The following is a 19,076-nucleotide window of genomic DNA, read 5'->3' on the forward strand; positions in this document are numbered from 1 at the left end:
ACTATGAATGTAAATGTAATTTATGAGTATTGAATTGCTTCACTAGAGGATGAACCTCCATTAAGGTGCTGTAAACATTGACAGACAACAGAATACCAACTAATAATAATATTGCATTAGTGAAGTTAATAAACGTAATTTCGGGAGGAGTACGCCCATCCAATCTTCCAATTAATAGCAAGGTATAAAACCAGCATCTTACCTCTTCCTGTTGTTAGTTCTTTCGGCATCCCTCCTCCTCCCCTTCTCCTCCTTTTTGTACAGTTTTTCCTGTTATAGGGGGGCAATCGGAGCTCGAGTAGAATATCCTCTCTGAGCCCCTCTATAGCAAGCCAAATCTCTTTACCACTTACGCTAATTTATTATATGGGCACACAAACTCGTGAATTATGTTCAAGATAAACCAACATGTTCTGGGTGACTTTTATATTCAGTTATATTCACTTTTCATATTCTGGCTGACTGCTGATATATATCTGGTAAAAGACAATGTAATATTTCCACTTGCAGTGTTCAAACCACAGCAGATCCAGAGAACAGCCGGACTATATCAGAGGTGGATATGAGAATCACAACAGCGGCTCAGATTATAGACACCACACCGCCTCTGACTACATTCAAAGAACCAGAGCTAGAGGGTTTGTTGGATTTTTCTTCATATGGAGTAGGTGGTGATGATATGTTGTTTTTGACAGAGAATGTGTAGGCTTAGACTGACATGCAAAATAATGTTTTTGTGAAATATTTTCTTACAGTCGCAGCATCAACCGAAGACTGCTGCTTAACAGTGAGAGAAAACAGAGCAGCGATTCATGAGACTGAAGAAACACCGGCAGAAGACTGGGATTACATACAGAACCTGAACAGAAGAACACCTGAACAAACAGACAAGAGAGAGTTCATCATCACAAAAATCAAAGCGCTGGAGGACCGAGTGAGATCTGCTGAAACTACAGACACACTTCAGCTGGACGGGTTATCAGAGGAGGAGAAACAGACATCAGAAATAAATGATCCATATTCAAACAATGAATACTTTTGTTTAAAGAATGAACCAGTTCAATACTTTTGTATCAAACAACCTTAAAACTTCTTCTGTTTGAACAGTTTGGACAGATTTTTAAGGCTTATATACTGATAACACCAGATGACTGAATGACTGTAAGTCTAATACCTGAATGAGGTGATGGCAGTGGAAATAGAGCTCTTTAAGTACATAAAGGAAGTGTACTATGTATCCAGCTCTCTTAAATAATTAAGGAGCTACACTAAATATTAACAGTTATGAACCTGTGTGAATCACATACACTTAAGAAAAGGAATAAGAGTAAAATGATTGATTGATGCAAATATGGTATTATTGGTGCACATGTAAATGCATTAAGTAAAAGAACTAGAAACAAAAATCTTTCTATTTCCTGAGTCACAGTGTTTTCTCTCCGTCTCTTTAGTTTTCTACTTAGACACTGATTTATGCTTTATGACAAAGATCCACACTGTGATAACTGGTATCCAATAACACTGCTTACTGCTTAACCTCCTGAGACCCGGGGAAAACATGTTTATTTGAATTTGAATTTTTTTGTTCACCAATACATTTTTAGGTTTTAGGACTTTGTTTTAACCAAAATTTGTTTAAAGATGATTCTATGAAAGATATAAACCATATCTACTTTGCATATTAATGTGTTCTTGGAGCAACATGTAATGAATAAGAGAAGTGTAATAATGAGAGTAATAGTTTGCAACATTTTCATAATAATATCTAATATTTCATAGGAATTTATTTCCCTATTCACTTGCTGTGTCTCCTAAAATGCCTGATAAACATGCTGTAAGTCCTGGTGTATGAAATCTATGCCCTGTTTTGCAACAGAAAGTCATATTTTGATTAGAAACCCCATAACATTTTCCTGAGATGTTGAAAAATTTAAAAATTAGTCAGATTTAAATGATAATATGAGAATATTATCATGTATTCATCATAAAAGTGCTAAATTTGATCATTCATTCATATTTCAGAGTTGTTGTCCTGGTGAAACCTTCAAACATTTAGTATATCTGAAAAGCCCTGAATGTGCTCTTTACAGGAAAACTGTGACATGTATGATGTCAGAGTAATTTACTAAAATATAATGTCCTCGTACAAAGACAGAGTGACCCATGAGGTTACGTGATTATAATGCAAAACTGTGGTTTACAGGCCTGCTGCGATAACACGGTAAACAATCACAATCACATTGAGTCAGAGATTGGCATATTACTTTCACTACGCTGATGTTTGATCATCATGCAAACATTTTATTAGATTAGACCTGATTATTGCCAATAATGGCATGATTGGTGCCCATGAAACTCTTTCAGAAAGAAAACTAGTGCAGTCTGGAGGAATATCCTCAAATGTTGATGAAACAACATGAAATTCTCAACTTGAAAGAGTCACAGTGCACCAGTCGACTGATACTTGATGGTTGGCAAAGAAAAAGCGGAAGTTCTCGATGTTTTTAACACCACATATTGCAGTACACCAGTTGATCTATAAGTTGACTTGTGGTGTGTTTTTGCATTTTCTGCAGTTTTTCTGTGCATGCAGCACATCTGAACCTCTCTCAACCTTAATCCCAGTTTCCTCCATCAGAAGTGTGAAACAACAAGATGAAGATCGCTCAGTTTACTGTGATTCTGTGTGTTGGAGAATCAGGTGAAAGTTCTTCAGAGAATCAGTGTGTTCTGGCCTCAGATACTCTTACTCTGCTGCAGAAGTGCTGATCTTGTTCTTTATCAGGAAGCGTACAAACAGAATCTGAATACAGTGACTGATGTTCTTCTTCATCACTGCTCCGGTGTGTGTGTTCACTAACAAAGTCACTTTAAGATGAGTCATTTCACTCGGCGGCCATCTTTGAAACGTCCTATCTCTCTGAATGGGGAAACATCAAATTCTCCAAAGATGTTCGCCAAGATAGTGGATGGAAGAAAGACAACAAATCCTACTGCATGCTTTACAAGTACAACAAAAAACATGATCCCAACTACAACTACAACACACACAACACCAGGACCAGAGACTGAGACCAGCACGAGTTTAACTGAACCACCAACATTGGCGGGAATTGAAACATCTCAACCGAAGACTGAGACCAGCGAATCAACCACGGATGATCATCCAGACTGCTGTCTCACTGTGACAAACACCAGAACAGATGAAGACATCGTGGATTATCACATACAAGATTCATCTCTGTGTCCGATCAGAGCTGTGAGGCAAGTTCAGAGTTATTATAATAGAGTGCCCCAGGGGTGACGCGTTTTTGTAGGCCAACCCGGAAATTAGCGGCGCACGGGTTCCCTCGACTGAAAGCCTATTCATTTTTCCCATAGACTTTTGGAAAATCGCAGAAAATAAGCTCTGTGTTTAACAAAGGGTTATGACACTTACACGTTTTGTCTATCAAGATAATCTTTACAAGTTAACACAACATTTATAGATTTTGAAGCCTAAATAAAGTCGTCAGATATAAAAGGCTAACAGTAGGCTATAAACGGACTACAGCACACCATGGTCGCGGATCAACGTCGTCACCACCAAGCGTCCTCAAACTTTATTTAGAAAATAACTCTATTTAAAAACATGCTCACTGATTATGATCTGCGCTGTTATTAATACTTATCCACTTTTTCATGAGAAATGCTGTCCAAATGTCCTGTTTGTCATGATGACGTCTAAAGTCCCCGCCAAAGGAAGTAGTCCCTTTTAGCAATTTGTTAGCAACCGCCGAATTTAAGACACAGTAAAAGTTTAAAAAATCACAAGTGGGTTATAACTGGTGTGTTTTATGTCATAGATCAAAACGTGAAAGTATTTAGAGGCTTTAACCACAGACCTTATTTCAGGCGATTTAGCAAAAACCCATAGACTTTACGGCGTTGGAACCGGAAGTCCTAAAATGCTAACTCGCTTCCGGGTTTTGCCTACAAAAACGCGTCATCCCTGGGGCACTCTATAGATCACAATATGAAGTGTTACACAGATGCTGTAATAAATGGGTGGATACAGTAAATAAACAATGAGCTAAAAAGTTTATTTTTCTAAGTTTTAGAAACAGCAGTACTGTTCGTTCAGTACTAAAATAAAAAAAATTGTTCAAAATTTCTATTAACAATAATTATCATTGAAAGTATTATCTATTATTCTTTTTATAAATGTGTGTTAAACACAATATTAAAACGACTCATTTGCTTATTTACAGATTCATCACTGCGGAGAACAACACAATCTGCTCTTCTCCGGCAGAAGAATGGGTCCAGGATTACATACTGAACCTGAACAGAAGAAAAACATCTACAGACACACTTCAGCTGGACGGGTTATCAGAGGAGGAGAAACAGACATCAGAAATAAATGATCCATATACAAACAATTAATACTTTTGTTTAAAGAAGGAACCAGTTCAATACTTTTGTTTCAAACTGCCTTGAAACTGTAAAGTTTGGACAGTTTTTTAAGGTTTATATACTGATAACACCAGATGACTGAATGACTGTAAGTCTAATAACTGATGTGATGAAAAATCAGCTGTGCTTTCTCTGTTTTATCATGATTTTTATTCATGTTTTGTGTGATGACTTCTATTTTATGTATCGTTTTTCTTAATTTAAAATAAATGTAAGTATCCAAAAATAATTTAACTAACTTGTAACACATAATACCAATACTGCTACTGATGTAAGGATGACTTTGATTATAATATTATTATATTATATTATTACAGATGAAATTAGCCTGTATCAGTATAAAAAATGCACTTCTGCCCATATTCCAGCATCATCACACTCTTCCTATGTGAAATGTGTGTAATCCTCACGTGATACAGTCCTGAAACTCTGACAGCTCTCTTCAATAGTTAAGAGGATAGACTAAGTATTAACAGTTATGAACCTGTGTGAAACACTTACTCTAGTCTAAGAATAAGAGTAAAATGACGTCATTCCAAAAGAAGTGGACACACCATGACTTTAGCTGAGGTCTTTATGCAGCAGACAGGATGTGACATGATCACTGGATCTGATGCTTTTCTCCAGATCTCCTCCCGCAGACTCGGCCATTATTATTGTGGTGTACAGTTACAGTATTACTGCTGGAGCTCGAATCCTGAACTCTTGTGTTGATTTAGTTCTTCTGCCTTTACAGGTAATCAGATAACATGTTTTCATCTTCACACTGATGCCGACAACATCATGCAGTGCGAGAGTTTACGGCGAAATATCACATCAGACTTCATTTGTGAGCAGATCATCAGAGTTATTGAGGACGCGCACGTGAAGTTAATCGGTTACGAGCATTAAATAACCATCCGATCGAAATAAGAGAAGAAACGCGTGCACACGCACACACATTTCACAAATTCAAGGAACTTCTGATATCAACATGCACATTGTCGGGCTAGTCGACAAAAACAACTTACATTTCGCTCGAACCGTCACATTTGCGCTTAGTTTTGTATTAACAGAACATTGCATGTAAAGAGGAGTGAACAGTGAAGATGTTCATCATGTCATTAAATTCAAACTCTGATTGATGCTAATATTGATGCACATGTAAATATACTGAGTAAGAGAACTAGAAACAACATCTTTCTGTTTCATGAGTCACAGTGTTTTCTCTCTGTCTCTCTTTACTTTCGTTTTCATTTAGGCCTAAAGACGCTGATTCAGGCTGTTTAAGGCGCTTATGAAAACTGCTATCCAATAACACTGCTTTCATACACGCCCTTCAGTGATTATAACGCGTTAAAGGCGATATTAAACTTGAGCTCGTGCACACAGAACACGCTCACAGTGATCAATCACAATAACATCTCGAGGTTCAAGTGAACAAATGAAGACACCACAGCTTACAATAATAACTATTAGAAAAAACACAGGAGTGAAGATGTTTGATCATCATGTAAACATTTTAATTGCAAACCCCATTTCCAGAAGAGTTGGGACATTTTGTAAAATGCAATACAACCAATCTGTGATTTGTTATTTCTCTTGAACCTTAAGAAAAGATTTCCAATGTTTTCACTGACCAACATAATTGTATTTTGTGAATATAAACTCATTTTGGTTTTGATGACTGCAACACACTGGGACAGAGGCAAAATAAAAGTGAAACGATTATATAATATCCAAGTTAAATTGTTTTTTAAGCATGTTTGCATCATGTTTGGGTGCAAAAGAGCTTCCCAGCAAGAAAAGGGTCATGGCTCACCACTTTGTGCCGAATGTCACGAGAGAATTGTCAAACGATTCAGAAAACACATTTCTCAATGCAAGATTTCTGGAGTGTGTTGCAGCCATCAAAATCAAAATGTCTTTATACTTACAAAATACAATAAAGTGGTTAATTGAAAACATTGGAAATCTTTTCTTAAGGTTCAAGAGAATTTAAAAAAAATCACATTTTACAAAATGTCCCAACTCTTCTGGAAATGGGGTTTGTAGATTAAAACTGATTATTGCTGATATCGGCCCATGAAAACTCATTCAGCTCACTCATATCATCAAACGTTGTTGAAACTACAAGAAGTCACAGTGTACCAGTCGACTGATACTTGATGGTTGGCAAAGAAAAAGCGGAAGTTCTCGATGTTTTTAACACCACATATTGCAAGTAAACCAGTTAATCTATAAGTTGACTTGTTGTGTGTTTTTTGCATTTTCAGCAGTTTTTCATAGCAGTGCATGCAGCACATCTGAACCTCTCTCAACCTTAATCCTAGTCAAGACTTCCTCCATCAGAAGTGTGAAACAACAAGATGAAGATCGCTCTGTTTACTGTGATTCTTCTGGGGTGGATGTGTGTTGGAGAATCAGGTGAAAGTTCTTCAGAGAATCAGTGTGTTCTGGCCTCAGATACTCTTACTCTGCTGCAGAAGTGCTGATCTTGTTCATCTGCTCCGGTGTGTGTGTTCACTACCAAAGTCACTTTAAGACGAGTCATTTCCCTCGACGGCCATCTTAGACCTCTCGGTCATGCAACTGCAGCTCTTATCTCTTTAAATGGGGAAACGTCAAATTCTCCAAAGCGTTCAATTAAATTTAATATCTGAAATCACCAATGAAATCTGACAACAACTGTCTCATAAATTTTGTTTCTAAACGCTCGAATCATGACAAAAATGAGGGTATTTTCCAGCCTGGATCAAGCTAATGCACATGCGCGGTCCTAAATGTGCGTCTCTAAAGAAAGCAGAACCTACAGCAAACTTGATCACAACTAAAACTGCAACACAAAAGACCTGCACTGAGGGTAAGAGAACAGGAACAAACAACGAATGATGTCTGTGTGAACGGTGCGCGAGGGAATGTAAAAACATCGATAGGACATTGTTTTATTTCATTCAGATAAAGATTTGATGAGCATTTTATGGTCCTATGCATTTATAAAAATACATTTAGACCATTTAATGTAGTGATTGCTGAGACTTTCAACCAGTAGCACAAAATGTTTCTGAAGAGAATAATTGAATTCAATCAACTGAACGAGACCTCCCTCAACACAGACCCTTCAGTAGTGTTTCATTAGAAGAGAACAAGATGAAATTTACTCTGTTTACTGCTGTTCTTTCCTCTGTCTGGATGAACGCTGCAGATGGTGAGATTTGACCATTTCAATTCATAATCAAATACTGTGTAACTTTCAGTAACTTTCACTCGACTGAATGCAGAAGTTGAGCTGATATTGTGTCTTTATGAGAGAGAACATGTGTGTTCATCTTATACTGAGAAAGTAATGATTATTTACTGAATATAATGATGTGCTTCTCCAACAGGTGATGATCCTCCACCAGACTGCTGTCTAACTGTGACAGACACCAGAGTACCAGCTGAAAAGATTGTGAGTTATACCATACAAGAGCCACCAATATGTCCTCTCAGATCTGTAAGGCAAGTTCAGAGTTATTATAGTTATTTCATGATTTGACATTTATTTAAATTATTTATTATTGATTGTATTATTATTATTATTATTATTATTATTATTGAGTGGACAATTAAATGATGAAAGATAAAATGTCAAGTATTTTTTTCCATGTACAGATTCCACACCAAGAAAGACATAATTATTTGTTCAGATCCAGAGAGCAACTGGGCTATGAATGTTATGAAGGTAGTAGATGGGAGAACGACAACAAATCCTACTGCATGCTCTACATATACAACAACCATGTTCCCAACTACAACACACAAAACACCGGGACCAGAGACTGAGACCAGTGAATCACCCACCGATGATCATCCAGACTGCTGTCTCACTGTGACAAACACCAGAGTACCAGTTGAAAACATTGAGGATTATCACATACAAGAGCAAACAGGAGTATGTACTCTCAGAGCTGTAAGGCAAGTTCAAAGTTTTTATAATACAATATACATTTGTACACTTCAGTAATACATGGATAGATAATTAAATGATGAGAGCTAATGGTGTTGTATTTTTTCCCATGTACAGATTCCTCACAAAGAAAGGCAAATATATTTGTTTAGATCCAGATGACAGATGGGCTAAGAGAGCAATGGAGATAGTCAATAGGAGAAGGACACCGACAGAGGAACCTTCCAAAGAACCTGTTGTGTATGATCAGGGGTGTAAAGAGTACTTGAAAACCATACTTGAGTAAAAGATACCTTGCATTGAAAATGACTCCATTTCAATTTACAATTAACCAATTCCAATATGACTTGAGTAGATTTTAACAGTATTTTAAATGAAATACTCAAGTTTTTACTTTTATATCCAACAGCCTTACAACTTTTTTATGGCTTTTTATGCCAGTATACTGATATTACTAGAATGACTAAAACACTTTTAAATCTAACAAATTTATAAGGTGACTATAGTGGAAAAATCAACATTTCACTCCAATTGTTTTGCCTTGTGAAATCTTTTATAATCACATTTTATGATATGCCTAGTATTTTTTTGTAAATTGTTTTCTTAAAGGATTAGTTCACTTTCAAATAAACTTTTCCTGATAATTTACTCATCATGTCTTTCTTTCTTCAGTCAAAAAGAAATTAAGGTTTTTGATGTAAACCTTTAGTGGACTTCAATGGACTCCAAATGGTTGAAGGTCAAAATTATAGTTTCAGTGCAGCTTCAAAAGGCTTTAAATGGTACCAGACGAGGAATAAGAGTCTTATCAGGTACTTGCCTGACTGCATTGTGCCAAGTTTAAAGTTTGGTGGAGGGGGATTATGGTGTGGGGTTGTTTTTTTCAGGGGTTGGGCTTGAACCCTTAGTTCCAGTGAAAGGAACTCTTAATGCTTCAGCAGACCAAGACATTTTGGACAATTTCATGCTCTCAACTTTGTGGGAACAGTTTGTGGATGGTCCTTTCCTGTTCCAACATGACTGTGCACTAGTGCACAAACCAAGGTCCATAAAGATGAGTGAGTTTGGTGTGGAGGAACTTGACTGGCCTGCACAGAGTCCTGACCTCAACCCGACAGAACACCTTTGGGATGAATTAGAGCGGAGACTGTGAGCCAGGCCTTCTCGCCAACATCTCTGCCTGGCTTCACAAATGCGCTTCTAAAAGAATGGTCAAAAATTCCCATAAACACACTCCTAAACCTTGTGGAAAGCCTTCTCAGAAGAGTTGAAGCTGTTATAGCTGCAAAGGGTGGGCCAACTCCATATTAAACCCTATGGAATAAGAATGGGATGTCATTAAAGTGTGCACATAAAGGCAGGCGTCCCAAAACTTTTGGCAATTTACTCCCGGTTTCACAGATCAGGCTTAAACTAGTCTTAGACTAAAATGCATGTTTGAGCTGTTTTAACTGAGAGTAACTTGCCCTGACATTTCTGAAGTGAGTCAGTGCCATTGATTTGTCTCAAGATGCACACAAGTAATGTTTTTTTCTAGTGAATGTTTATAAAAGTACTTAAATGCCCTAATTGAACAGAGGCCTAATCCTGGCTTAGGCTAAGCCCTGTCTGTGAAACCAGGCCATAGTGTAACATCCAATATTGGAAATCTTTCCGTTTTAAACTAAGAAGTCGAGTCAATGGATATCACACAAGAAGCAACAAGCAGACTCTGTGCAAGAGTTATGAAGGTGATAAATTCTTAGCCTCAGTCACTCTTCACTACAGAAAGTGAAAGCAGAAAGTGATGGAGCTGTATGTGATGCTGCATTGACGGAGCATATTCTCTCAGAGACGACAAGATAACGGTATATATCTGTCTTAATTTATTCCTTTATTTCTCTTGTGGCATGTATATAAGTCGGTGCTGCTCTTAATTTACATTGATGACTGCAGTGTTATGAAATATTAATAATAATAGGCCTGTGATTCATTGTATAGACTAATAGACCTAAAAATGTTTAAAACATTTAAAAGAGAAGCTAATAGCCTAATCGTTAATTATCCTCACTGTCAATACTGCTGTCATTCTCAGTGCATCTCTCGTCTATTCGTCTTTCTATCCCGGAGTCGACTGATTAGTTTAATTTTCCTCGCAGACCCCATGAAAGGGACCCCCTTCCTAAATAAGAGAAGGACCCTTACAGTCCCGTTTACAACTACTGTGCATGAACAATATTATGTGAAATTAAGCATGTTGTTTGTTAAATGAAATGTCTTTTACTGGTCATTGCACTAAAGCAAATATTTAAAATATTACCTGTACAATATTTACTTGCTATTTATGCTGTGTATTAAGTTGACCCAATAATAGAGATATTTACAGAATATAGTGCCTTAGTGCCAGCAAGCATGCCAAGGACAAAATTGATAGAGACAAATTTCCCTAAAAAGATACAGTTTTTATTTTTATTCTGTTTTTATTGTGCCTAAGCTCCTTTAGCACCCCCCTGTGTCCTGTGGTCTCCAACCAAATAAGTTTGAGGTAAGTTCAGCAACATTAACTAAAGCTTGTTTTCTGAGTAAGGTAATGTTTTTATTCTACTATGTAGTATTTATGCATTTAACTTTTATAAAAGTACACTCTCAGACAAAAGTGTTACAAAAGCTGTTACTTGGACAGTACCTTTTCAAAATGATCTGATATGTACCAAATCTGGCACTAACGTACCTAAAGAAGGGTTTGTTTACCCAAAAATGTCATTAATTACTTGTTCAACACAAGAAAGACTTTCGTTCATCTGCGTAACATGAGAATGAACCTCATTGGTTCTTAAAGGATTAGTTCACTTTCAAAAAAAAATTTCCGGATAATTTACTCACCTCCATGTCATCCAAGATGTTCATGTCTTTCTTTCTTCAGTCGAAAAGAAATTAAGGTTTTTGATGAAAACATTCCAGGATTTTTCTCCATATAGTGGACTTCACTGGGGTTCAACGGGTTGAAGGTCCAAATGTCAGTTTCAGTGCAGCTTCAAAGAGCTTTAAACGATACCAGACGAGGAATAAGAGTCTAATCTAGAGAAACCATTGGCCATTTTCTAAAAAAAATACAACTGTATATGGTTTATAAACACAAATGATCGTCTTGCACGTGCTTCTGCTTTCCGTATTCTTCAAAACGCTTACGCTGTATGTCCTACACCTTCACTATTTTACTCACGGAAAAAAAACGAAACTGGCACCGCATTCGTTTCGTAAGTTGAAACACAAATTTTCCGCAAGTAGAATAGTGAAGGTGTAGGACATACAGCGTAAGCGTTTTGAAGAATACGGAAAGCAGAAGCACGTGCAAGACGATCATTTGTTTATATAAAGCATATACAGTTGTATCTTTTTTAGAAAATGGCCGATGGTTTCTCTAGATAAGACTCTTATTCCTCGTCTGGTATCGTTTAAAGCTCTTTGAAGCTGCACTGAAACTGACATTTGGACCTTCAACCCGTTGAACCCCAGTGAAGTCCACTATATGGAGAAAAATCCTGGTATGTTTTCCTCAAAAACCTTCATTTCTTTTCGACTGAAGAAAGAAAGACATGAACATCTTGGATGACATGGGGGTGAGTAAATTATCAGAAAAAAAAAAAAAAAAATTAAAAGTGAACTAATCCTTTAAGGAGCTCAAACTGCGTAACACGAGAATGAACCTCATCGGTTCTTGCTGAATTGGAAATTTAATTTTTGGGTGAACTATCCCTTTAAGGAACTAATATGCATCCTTAAGGGTCAATACGGTACAAACTAGGTAAATAAGGTAGACTCACTTTTAAAAGGGTACTGCTCCAGTGACAGAGTTTACTTTTACTATAATCACTTACTTTAAAGGATGTCTTTTACTCGAGGGGATTGTTCATCCAAAGAAGATACAAGATCTTTAATATGTTGTTCAGACCCCACTGACATTCACTGTATGGACAAAAACATTTTTTTAAGTATCTGCTTTTGTGCTCCATAGAAATAAGAAATCCAAGACAGGTTTGGAATGACATGAAGGTGAATCATTGATAACGGAAATTTTATTTATGTGTGAACTATCCCTTTAATAAAGTAGTGCTCTTTAATCAGAAATGAAGTAGTTTTTCCACTACTGCTGAAACCCAGAGTGCCACTCAGAGCCATGAACACGAAGTCATACCGCACATTCTGGCCATAGCTATTATTATGAAACAGTTCTCATCTTTTCCAGTGACTCAGGACAAAATGATGTAATTCTGGCCAGTGAATACTGAACATTCAGACATGTGCACATAGCCTCCTGCTGTTCTTTGGTTTAGATCTTAGTATTTAATGCATAATAGGGTGCAGCATCGCTGTCACTACTTCCTTTCGTCGAACAGAGTGTGAAGCTGTGGTCTTTCATCTCGCATCTACACCAGAACACTTTACAAATAGCTCAGAGGACATCATACACTGTGTGATTTCGAAACAGGAAATGAAATGTATGTGGTTATTCATTTAGGTCTACATATTTATTTGTATATAAGATCAGAAAGGACCAGGGCAATAGTAAACAAACGCATAAATGTTAACCTTATAAAATGCTTTAATCGCATTAAACTCTATGTATGTTCATTCTAAACTCTGTAAAGAGACAAAAGGCGTCTCGAAACACCTGCACGTGTCTCAGTTTGAGTGTAGGTGAGTGCTGGTGGGAGCTGGTTTTGTTTTAAGGTCTTAGTGAGACATGGAAGATCCCATTAAGGCTGTATAAAACGTTTGTGGTTTCACGATCACGGCCCCTTCAAGGCCTGTGTAGTTTCCACACGCGTTGAACATGCCCACATTTTATGCATAGTGTTCACAAAGTGCAAAGTTGCTGTTAAATTTAGCGTCAAAGCTCTACTTTACCTGTTGCATATGACATTTATTGCTGCAAACACATTATGTAACTTGAGTCAAGCCTATTCATTTGTTTGTGAAGGTAGTGAGGTCTTGCTCTACATACAGAAAAAGCTCCATTGTACAACCACATTTCTGACACGGAAATACCATGCTTCTTGCACACATGCCATGCAAGGAAACACCATGATATTCTCAAAGGAATTTCTATAGACCCCATATAAAAATATGCATGTGATATAATCTTTTTGAACACATTTTGATTCTTTTTAACCACAATTCTCTTTAAAAAAATTAAAAAAAAAAATTCAATGTGTTACTTGCCGATACTTAGTGTAGATGATTGTAATAATTTAGAATAAATATACTGTATATACACTGATCAGGCATAACATTATGAATAATATAAGTGAATAACACTGATTATCTCTTCATCACGGCACCTGTTAGTGGGTGGATATATTAGGCAGCAAGTGAACATTTCGTCCTCAGAGTTGATGTGTTAGAAGCAGGAAAAATGGGCAAGCGTAAGGATTTGAGCGAGTTTGACAAGGACCAAATTGTGATGACTAGACGACTGGATCAGAGCATCTCCAAAACTGCAGCTCTTGTGGGGTGTTCCCGGTCTGCAGTGGTCAGTATCTATCAAAAGTGCTCCAAGGAAGGAACAGTGGTGAACCGGTGACAGGGTCATGGGGAGTGAAGGCTGGCCCATGTGGTCCGATCCAACAGACGAGCTCCTGTAGCTCAAACTGCTCAAGAAGTTAATGCTGGTTCTGATAGAAAGGTGTCAGAATACACAGTGCATCAGTTTGTTGCATATGGAGCTGCATAGCTGCTGACCCCTGCTGACCCCTGTCCACCGCCGAAAGAGCCAACAGTGGACACGTGAGCATCAGAACTGGACCACGGAGCAATGGAAGAAGGTGGCCTGGTCTGATGAATCACATGGATGGCCGGGTGCGTGTGCGTCTCTTACCTGAGGAACACATGGCACCAGGATGCACTATGGGAAGAAGGCGAGCCGGCGGAGGCAGTGTGATGCTTTGGGCAATGTTCTGCTGGGAAACCTTGGGTCCTGCCATCCATGTGGATGTTACTTTGACACGTACCACCTACCTAAGCATTGTTGAGAACATGTACAGCCTTTCATGGAAACGGTATTCCCTGGTGGCTGTGGCCTCTTTCAGCAGGATAATGCTCCTGACACAAAGCAGAAATGGTTCAGGAATGGTTTGAGGAGCACAACAATGAGTTTGAGGTGTTGACTTGGCCTCCAAATTCCCCAGATCTCAATCCAATCGAGCATCTATGGGATGTGCTGAACAAACAAGTCTGATCTCCACCTCACAACTTACAGGACTTAAAGGATCTGCTGCTAACATCTACAGATGCACACCTTCAGGGGTCTAGAGGAGTCCATGCCTCGACGGGTCAGGGCTGTTTTGGCAGCAACACAATATTAGGAAGGTGCTCATAATGTTATGCCTGATATGTCACGCTTGGTTGCACAAGTAAGCACACAAAAGCCCTATTCGGACGGGACTAGTTTCACAGGGGGACGTTAGAGAAATTTCTGTTTCACAGACGTACTTTGAGATTTTAATCCCGTCCGAATCTGCCATGTCTGTCTTTTTCTCACACGACCTCTGTAAAAATTCCAGAGAAAATTACCTACTGTTTTTCGTCAAACTCGGCGGTCCTCAGAGAAATCTAATCCCGTCCGAATGCGAATGTCTGTGATTTCCGAAAATGTTTTTTCCAAAACGCTTTTTCTTGTGTGTTTTGGTCAACGTGAACTACCGTACAATCTCTCGCTATCGCGCCGGTATTCAAGTTTCTGCTTTTTGCGCACCGATAATGGATGTAGATGTGTTTGGTACACTGCGAAGAAATAAAAAAAATAAATCAACAAGAAGAGCCAAATCACGTAAACTGTTAAGACTGGCTACTGTAATATCAGTTTCAGGTAAGATTACGTTCATTTCTGCACTTAATTACATAACGTGTAAATTATATAAGTTAAAACTTTTTATTCCAGTGGGTTTATTATAAGAACCCAGTTCTATTAAATCATGATGATAAATGTATGTTTAGTTTTTTCACACTACAATTTTTATAAAATGTTTACAAAACACTAAATGTGTTAGGACGTTTTACTTTATATTTCAAAGTGCATTCTGAACACGTGATCTTCTGAAATGCCCACATGTAAAACACAGACACTCCTACCTCGGTAATAAACACGGAGATGTTAGTCCCGTCCGAATCCGTACATAAAATCACAGACGTAGGTTGATAAGAATTGTTACTCAAACGTCGTTTGGAAAACTAGTCCCGTCCGAATAGGGCTAAAGACGAATACTTCAATCAAACCATCTTTAATCCAAAAGTTCAACACAGAATACACAAAGAAGCAAACAACCAAAATAATAAACCTGAATGAACTGAATGAACACAGGACTTAAATACATGAGGAGCTTATGAGTTAATTAATAGGACAACAGGTGAACTGAATCATTAACCAAGGGAACAAACTGGCACATACACAGAAACCAGGGGCACGTTCAAGCTCAAACCGGTGCGCAATGTTTTGCTACGTTTTCCGGGTTGAACGATATGTTTCCTGGAAACGGTGTGCAACAGGTTTGAGATACGTTTTCTCTTGTTTGGTGGGCGTGTCAGAAATGTCAGCGGCAAGATGTATATAAACCACGCGGTATTAAAGAGACAGCTCGCACAGTATTAGTATTAATGTAACATAAAAATACTATACTTATATATTTTGCTATTGTATTGTGAAGTGACACTTTAATAAACTTTTCTATACTCCTCTGATTATATAATGGTAAATATTACAATATCATTGCACAACAACAGTGATCAGAAATAATGATAAGCCTGTAATACTCACAATAAAAATAATATAGCCTAGATCATACAGTCTCGGAGGTAAGAAGTGGATTATCCTTCACCTGAAATGTTTGTCTTTTCATGCTGAAATGTGAGACAAATGTTGTATCATAATAATTAGAAGTTTCCACAAATCCCTTCACTCGATTTGGGATGTTCTCTTTTATTCTGGACGGCAAGGGCAGTGACTGTAACATCAAGTGTATTTTGCAGTATTAAACACGTATTTATACCGACTTCATCAGGCTCCGAAAATTCTTCTAAAACAACACAAAGAATGGCCTTCTCAGCTGCCATAGTTGCAACTCTTGCGTCATCAGAACGGGGTGTTCAACACACCTCTGTTTCCGTTTAAAAAACGTTTTGCAACGTTTTGTCGGGGCTGAACGCAGCCCAGGTCAACTTAATATGACGGGAACAGGAACAGAACCAAACGAGAACAAAACATAATCATGACAGTATAATTACACTCTAAAAAATGCTGGGTTGTTTCAACCCAAATTTGGGTCAAATATGGAAAAACCCAGCCAGTAGGTTAAGTGTTTAATTTACATTTTTAACCCAATGTTTGGGTTTTTTTTCCATATTTGACCCAAATTTGTGTTGAAACAATGTTTTAGAGTGTGGTACCAGCATTTCACCATGCTACCCTACTTTTTAAGAGTCTATTTATTTATTTAAATACATAAATAAGTTTAAGTTAAACTCAAAATGAAAAATTAAATATTAATAATAATACATTTTAAAACCAGGGACAGGTTCTGCATGTGAGTTATTATGTAGATCAGCTTATATAGAAGATGAAATTAAGTGAATCGTCACTCTGACCAGAACTGTAGGCCACGATGAACTGAATTCAGTCACTCTCAACGCTCATTGTGAATTCTGTAACCCCTTATTTTCCTGTATGTGGTTGAGTGCAACTCTTTCTCTTTCTCACTTTTGGTCTTCCACTCATCAGTCATCTTTTCCTGTCCCCATCTGAGGTGTCTGTGGGCCTGTAGGTGACGAAGAAAAAGTGGTGAGCTCTGAGGGCTGAAAGACCTCCCTCCACATAGACCCTTCAGCACTGAAGAAAGTCTCACAATTAGAAGAGAGCAACGGGACAAGATGAAGTCCTCTCTGTTTTCTGCCATTCTTTTCTGTATTGGATGGATGAGTGTTGTGGTAACAGGTGAGATTTGATTATTTTAATTTCTGAGCTCTTTGGTTAAATACTGTGGTTTGACCTCAGTAACTTTCACTCGACTGAATGCAGAAGTTGAGCTGATATTGTGTCTTTATGAGCGAGTACATGTGTGTTCATCTTATACTGAGAAAGTCATGATTATTTACTGAATATAATGATGTGCTTCTCCAATAGGTGATGATCGTCCACCAGACTGCTGTCTTACTGTGACAAACACCAGAGTACCAGTTAAAAACATTGAGGATTATGAAATACAAGAGTCAACAGGAGTATGTGCTGTCAGAGCTGTAAGGCAAGTTTTATCTAATTTTATACTATCATGATTTTTTTTTTTTTTTTGGAGGGTAGTTAGTATTTGACATCAAGTATTTATTTATTTATTCCATGTACAGATTCATCACAAGGAAAGGCATAAATATTTGTTCAGATCCAGATGACAGTTGGGCTATCAGAGCGATAAATGAGGTGAACTGTAGAAAGAACAAGGAACCTTGTGTAAAATCTACTACATGCTTTACAAGTACAACAAACATGATCCCAACTACAACACACAAAACACCAGTAACAGAGACTGAGACCAGCACGAGTACAACTGCATCAACAAAAGTGACGACAATCGAAACATCTGGACCGAAGACTGAGACCAGCACAACAACCACCCAACAAACTTCAGTGTCCAAAGAAAAGCCAAAATCGCCTTCCAGTAATGCAAAAACATGTGGGACAGGTGGACCAGCTGCACCACCAATTAAAACAACACGCGAAACACCTGGAAAAGGCACAGTTATACATCAGACCACATCTTCAAGAACAACCAACACAGAAACAACATCTACAAAGACCACCACAAGTCCACCAAAGAGGACAAAACTATCACCGTTATTAATAAAAAAACGAAGGAAAAGCAAGAAACAACTTCATAAGTATCAGAATAAATCTGGATAAAATAGGACAATTTGTATATACATGCACACATTTTACAGTAAGTTTGTACTCAGGGTTGTGAGTTGAAGCACTACAGATATACGTTGACTGGTCTTTTAGCTGTACGCTGTAAAAAAGAATTGTTGGTTTAACTTAAAGTAAGTTTGAGTTAATACAATGAAGGCGATTGGTTTAATCAACAGAAACTCAAAATATCATGTTATCTGAACCACATTAATTACTGAAGTTGATTTGACAAAAGAACAAAATGTGGTAACAAATCATGACATATTTTTTTACAGTTAAGTGTCAGTTTTGACCAGTTGTTTTTCTACTGAGTGTGTCATTTAAAATAATTTACTTTGTTATTGTTTATTAATAAATTAATTCAGTAAATATTTGTTTATAAATAAAATGTAGACCCATTACTTTATTACAATAACCAATTAAAATAATGTGTATATTTATTCTGTGTATAGTGTTTTCATCATGCATTTGTACTTAAAAAAAAAAAGTAAAATTTTGCTGGATGATCTGAAACTGGAGTGATGGAAAAGGCCTTCATCATATCATTATCTTCCTATATTGAGGAGTGCAGTGTCACATTATCACCACATGGTGGCAGACTAACCTAGAGAACAGTTTCTAGCTAACTGCAGCATTTAGCCAAACATGAGATGAGAATGCTCAATGTTACACCTGTAGAGTTAAACTTCATACAGGATAAAGCTGCTGTAAAAACAGCTGGAAATCATCTGAATTGTCTCAGGATGAAAAAAGAGCCTAACT

The 19,076-nt window shown here is 37.5% G+C and overlaps 2 protein-coding genes across 2 annotated transcripts in view; both read left to right on the forward strand.

The window, feature by feature from the left end:
• Positions 1–1,363, forward strand: part of LOC125251027 — a 3,510-nt gene extending 2,147 nt beyond the window's left edge. Inside the window, exons 3-4 of the mRNA XM_048163897.1 lie at positions 511–638; positions 756–1,363. Of these exons, the coding sequence (XP_048019854.1) occupies positions 511–638; positions 756–1,087 (460 nt within the window). The 3' untranslated portion in view covers positions 1,088–1,363. The remainder of the gene's footprint in view (positions 1–510; positions 639–755) is intronic.
• Positions 1,364–6,726: 5,363 nt separating this feature from the next.
• On the forward strand, positions 6,727–18,739 carry LOC125251966. The gene is made up of 8 exons (XM_048165022.1): positions 6,727–7,297; positions 7,821–7,935; positions 8,089–8,391; positions 8,501–8,668; positions 10,857–10,907; positions 17,233–17,348; positions 17,538–17,655; positions 17,756–18,739. Exons 1-8 carry the CDS (start codon positions 7,198–7,200, stop codon positions 18,306–18,308), a joined length of 1,524 nt encoding a protein of 507 aa, XP_048020979.1. The 5' UTR covers positions 6,727–7,197; the 3' UTR covers positions 18,309–18,739.
• The last annotated feature ends 337 nt before the right edge of the window (positions 18,740–19,076 follow it).

This window comes from Megalobrama amblycephala, linkage group LG17 (assembly GCF_018812025.1).
Source record: "Megalobrama amblycephala isolate DHTTF-2021 linkage group LG17, ASM1881202v1, whole genome shotgun sequence".
Classification (NCBI taxonomy): Eukaryota; Metazoa; Chordata; class Actinopteri; order Cypriniformes; family Xenocyprididae; genus Megalobrama; species Megalobrama amblycephala.

Excerpts from the sequence above, each read along its gene's own strand:
- LOC125251966 (XM_048165022.1), top strand. The coding sequence starts at position 7,198 with ATGCACATGCGCGGTCCTAAATGTGCGTCTCTAAAGAAAGCAGAACCT. Across the intron at positions 8,392-8,500 it reads TGTACTCTCAGAGCTGTAAG|ATTCCTCACAAAGAAAGGCA; the intron begins GCAAGTTCAAAG and ends TCCCATGTACAG. Across the intron at positions 10,908-17,232 it reads TCCAACCAAATAAGTTTGAG|ACCCTTCAGCACTGAAGAAA; the intron begins GTAAGTTCAGCA and ends CCCTCCACATAG.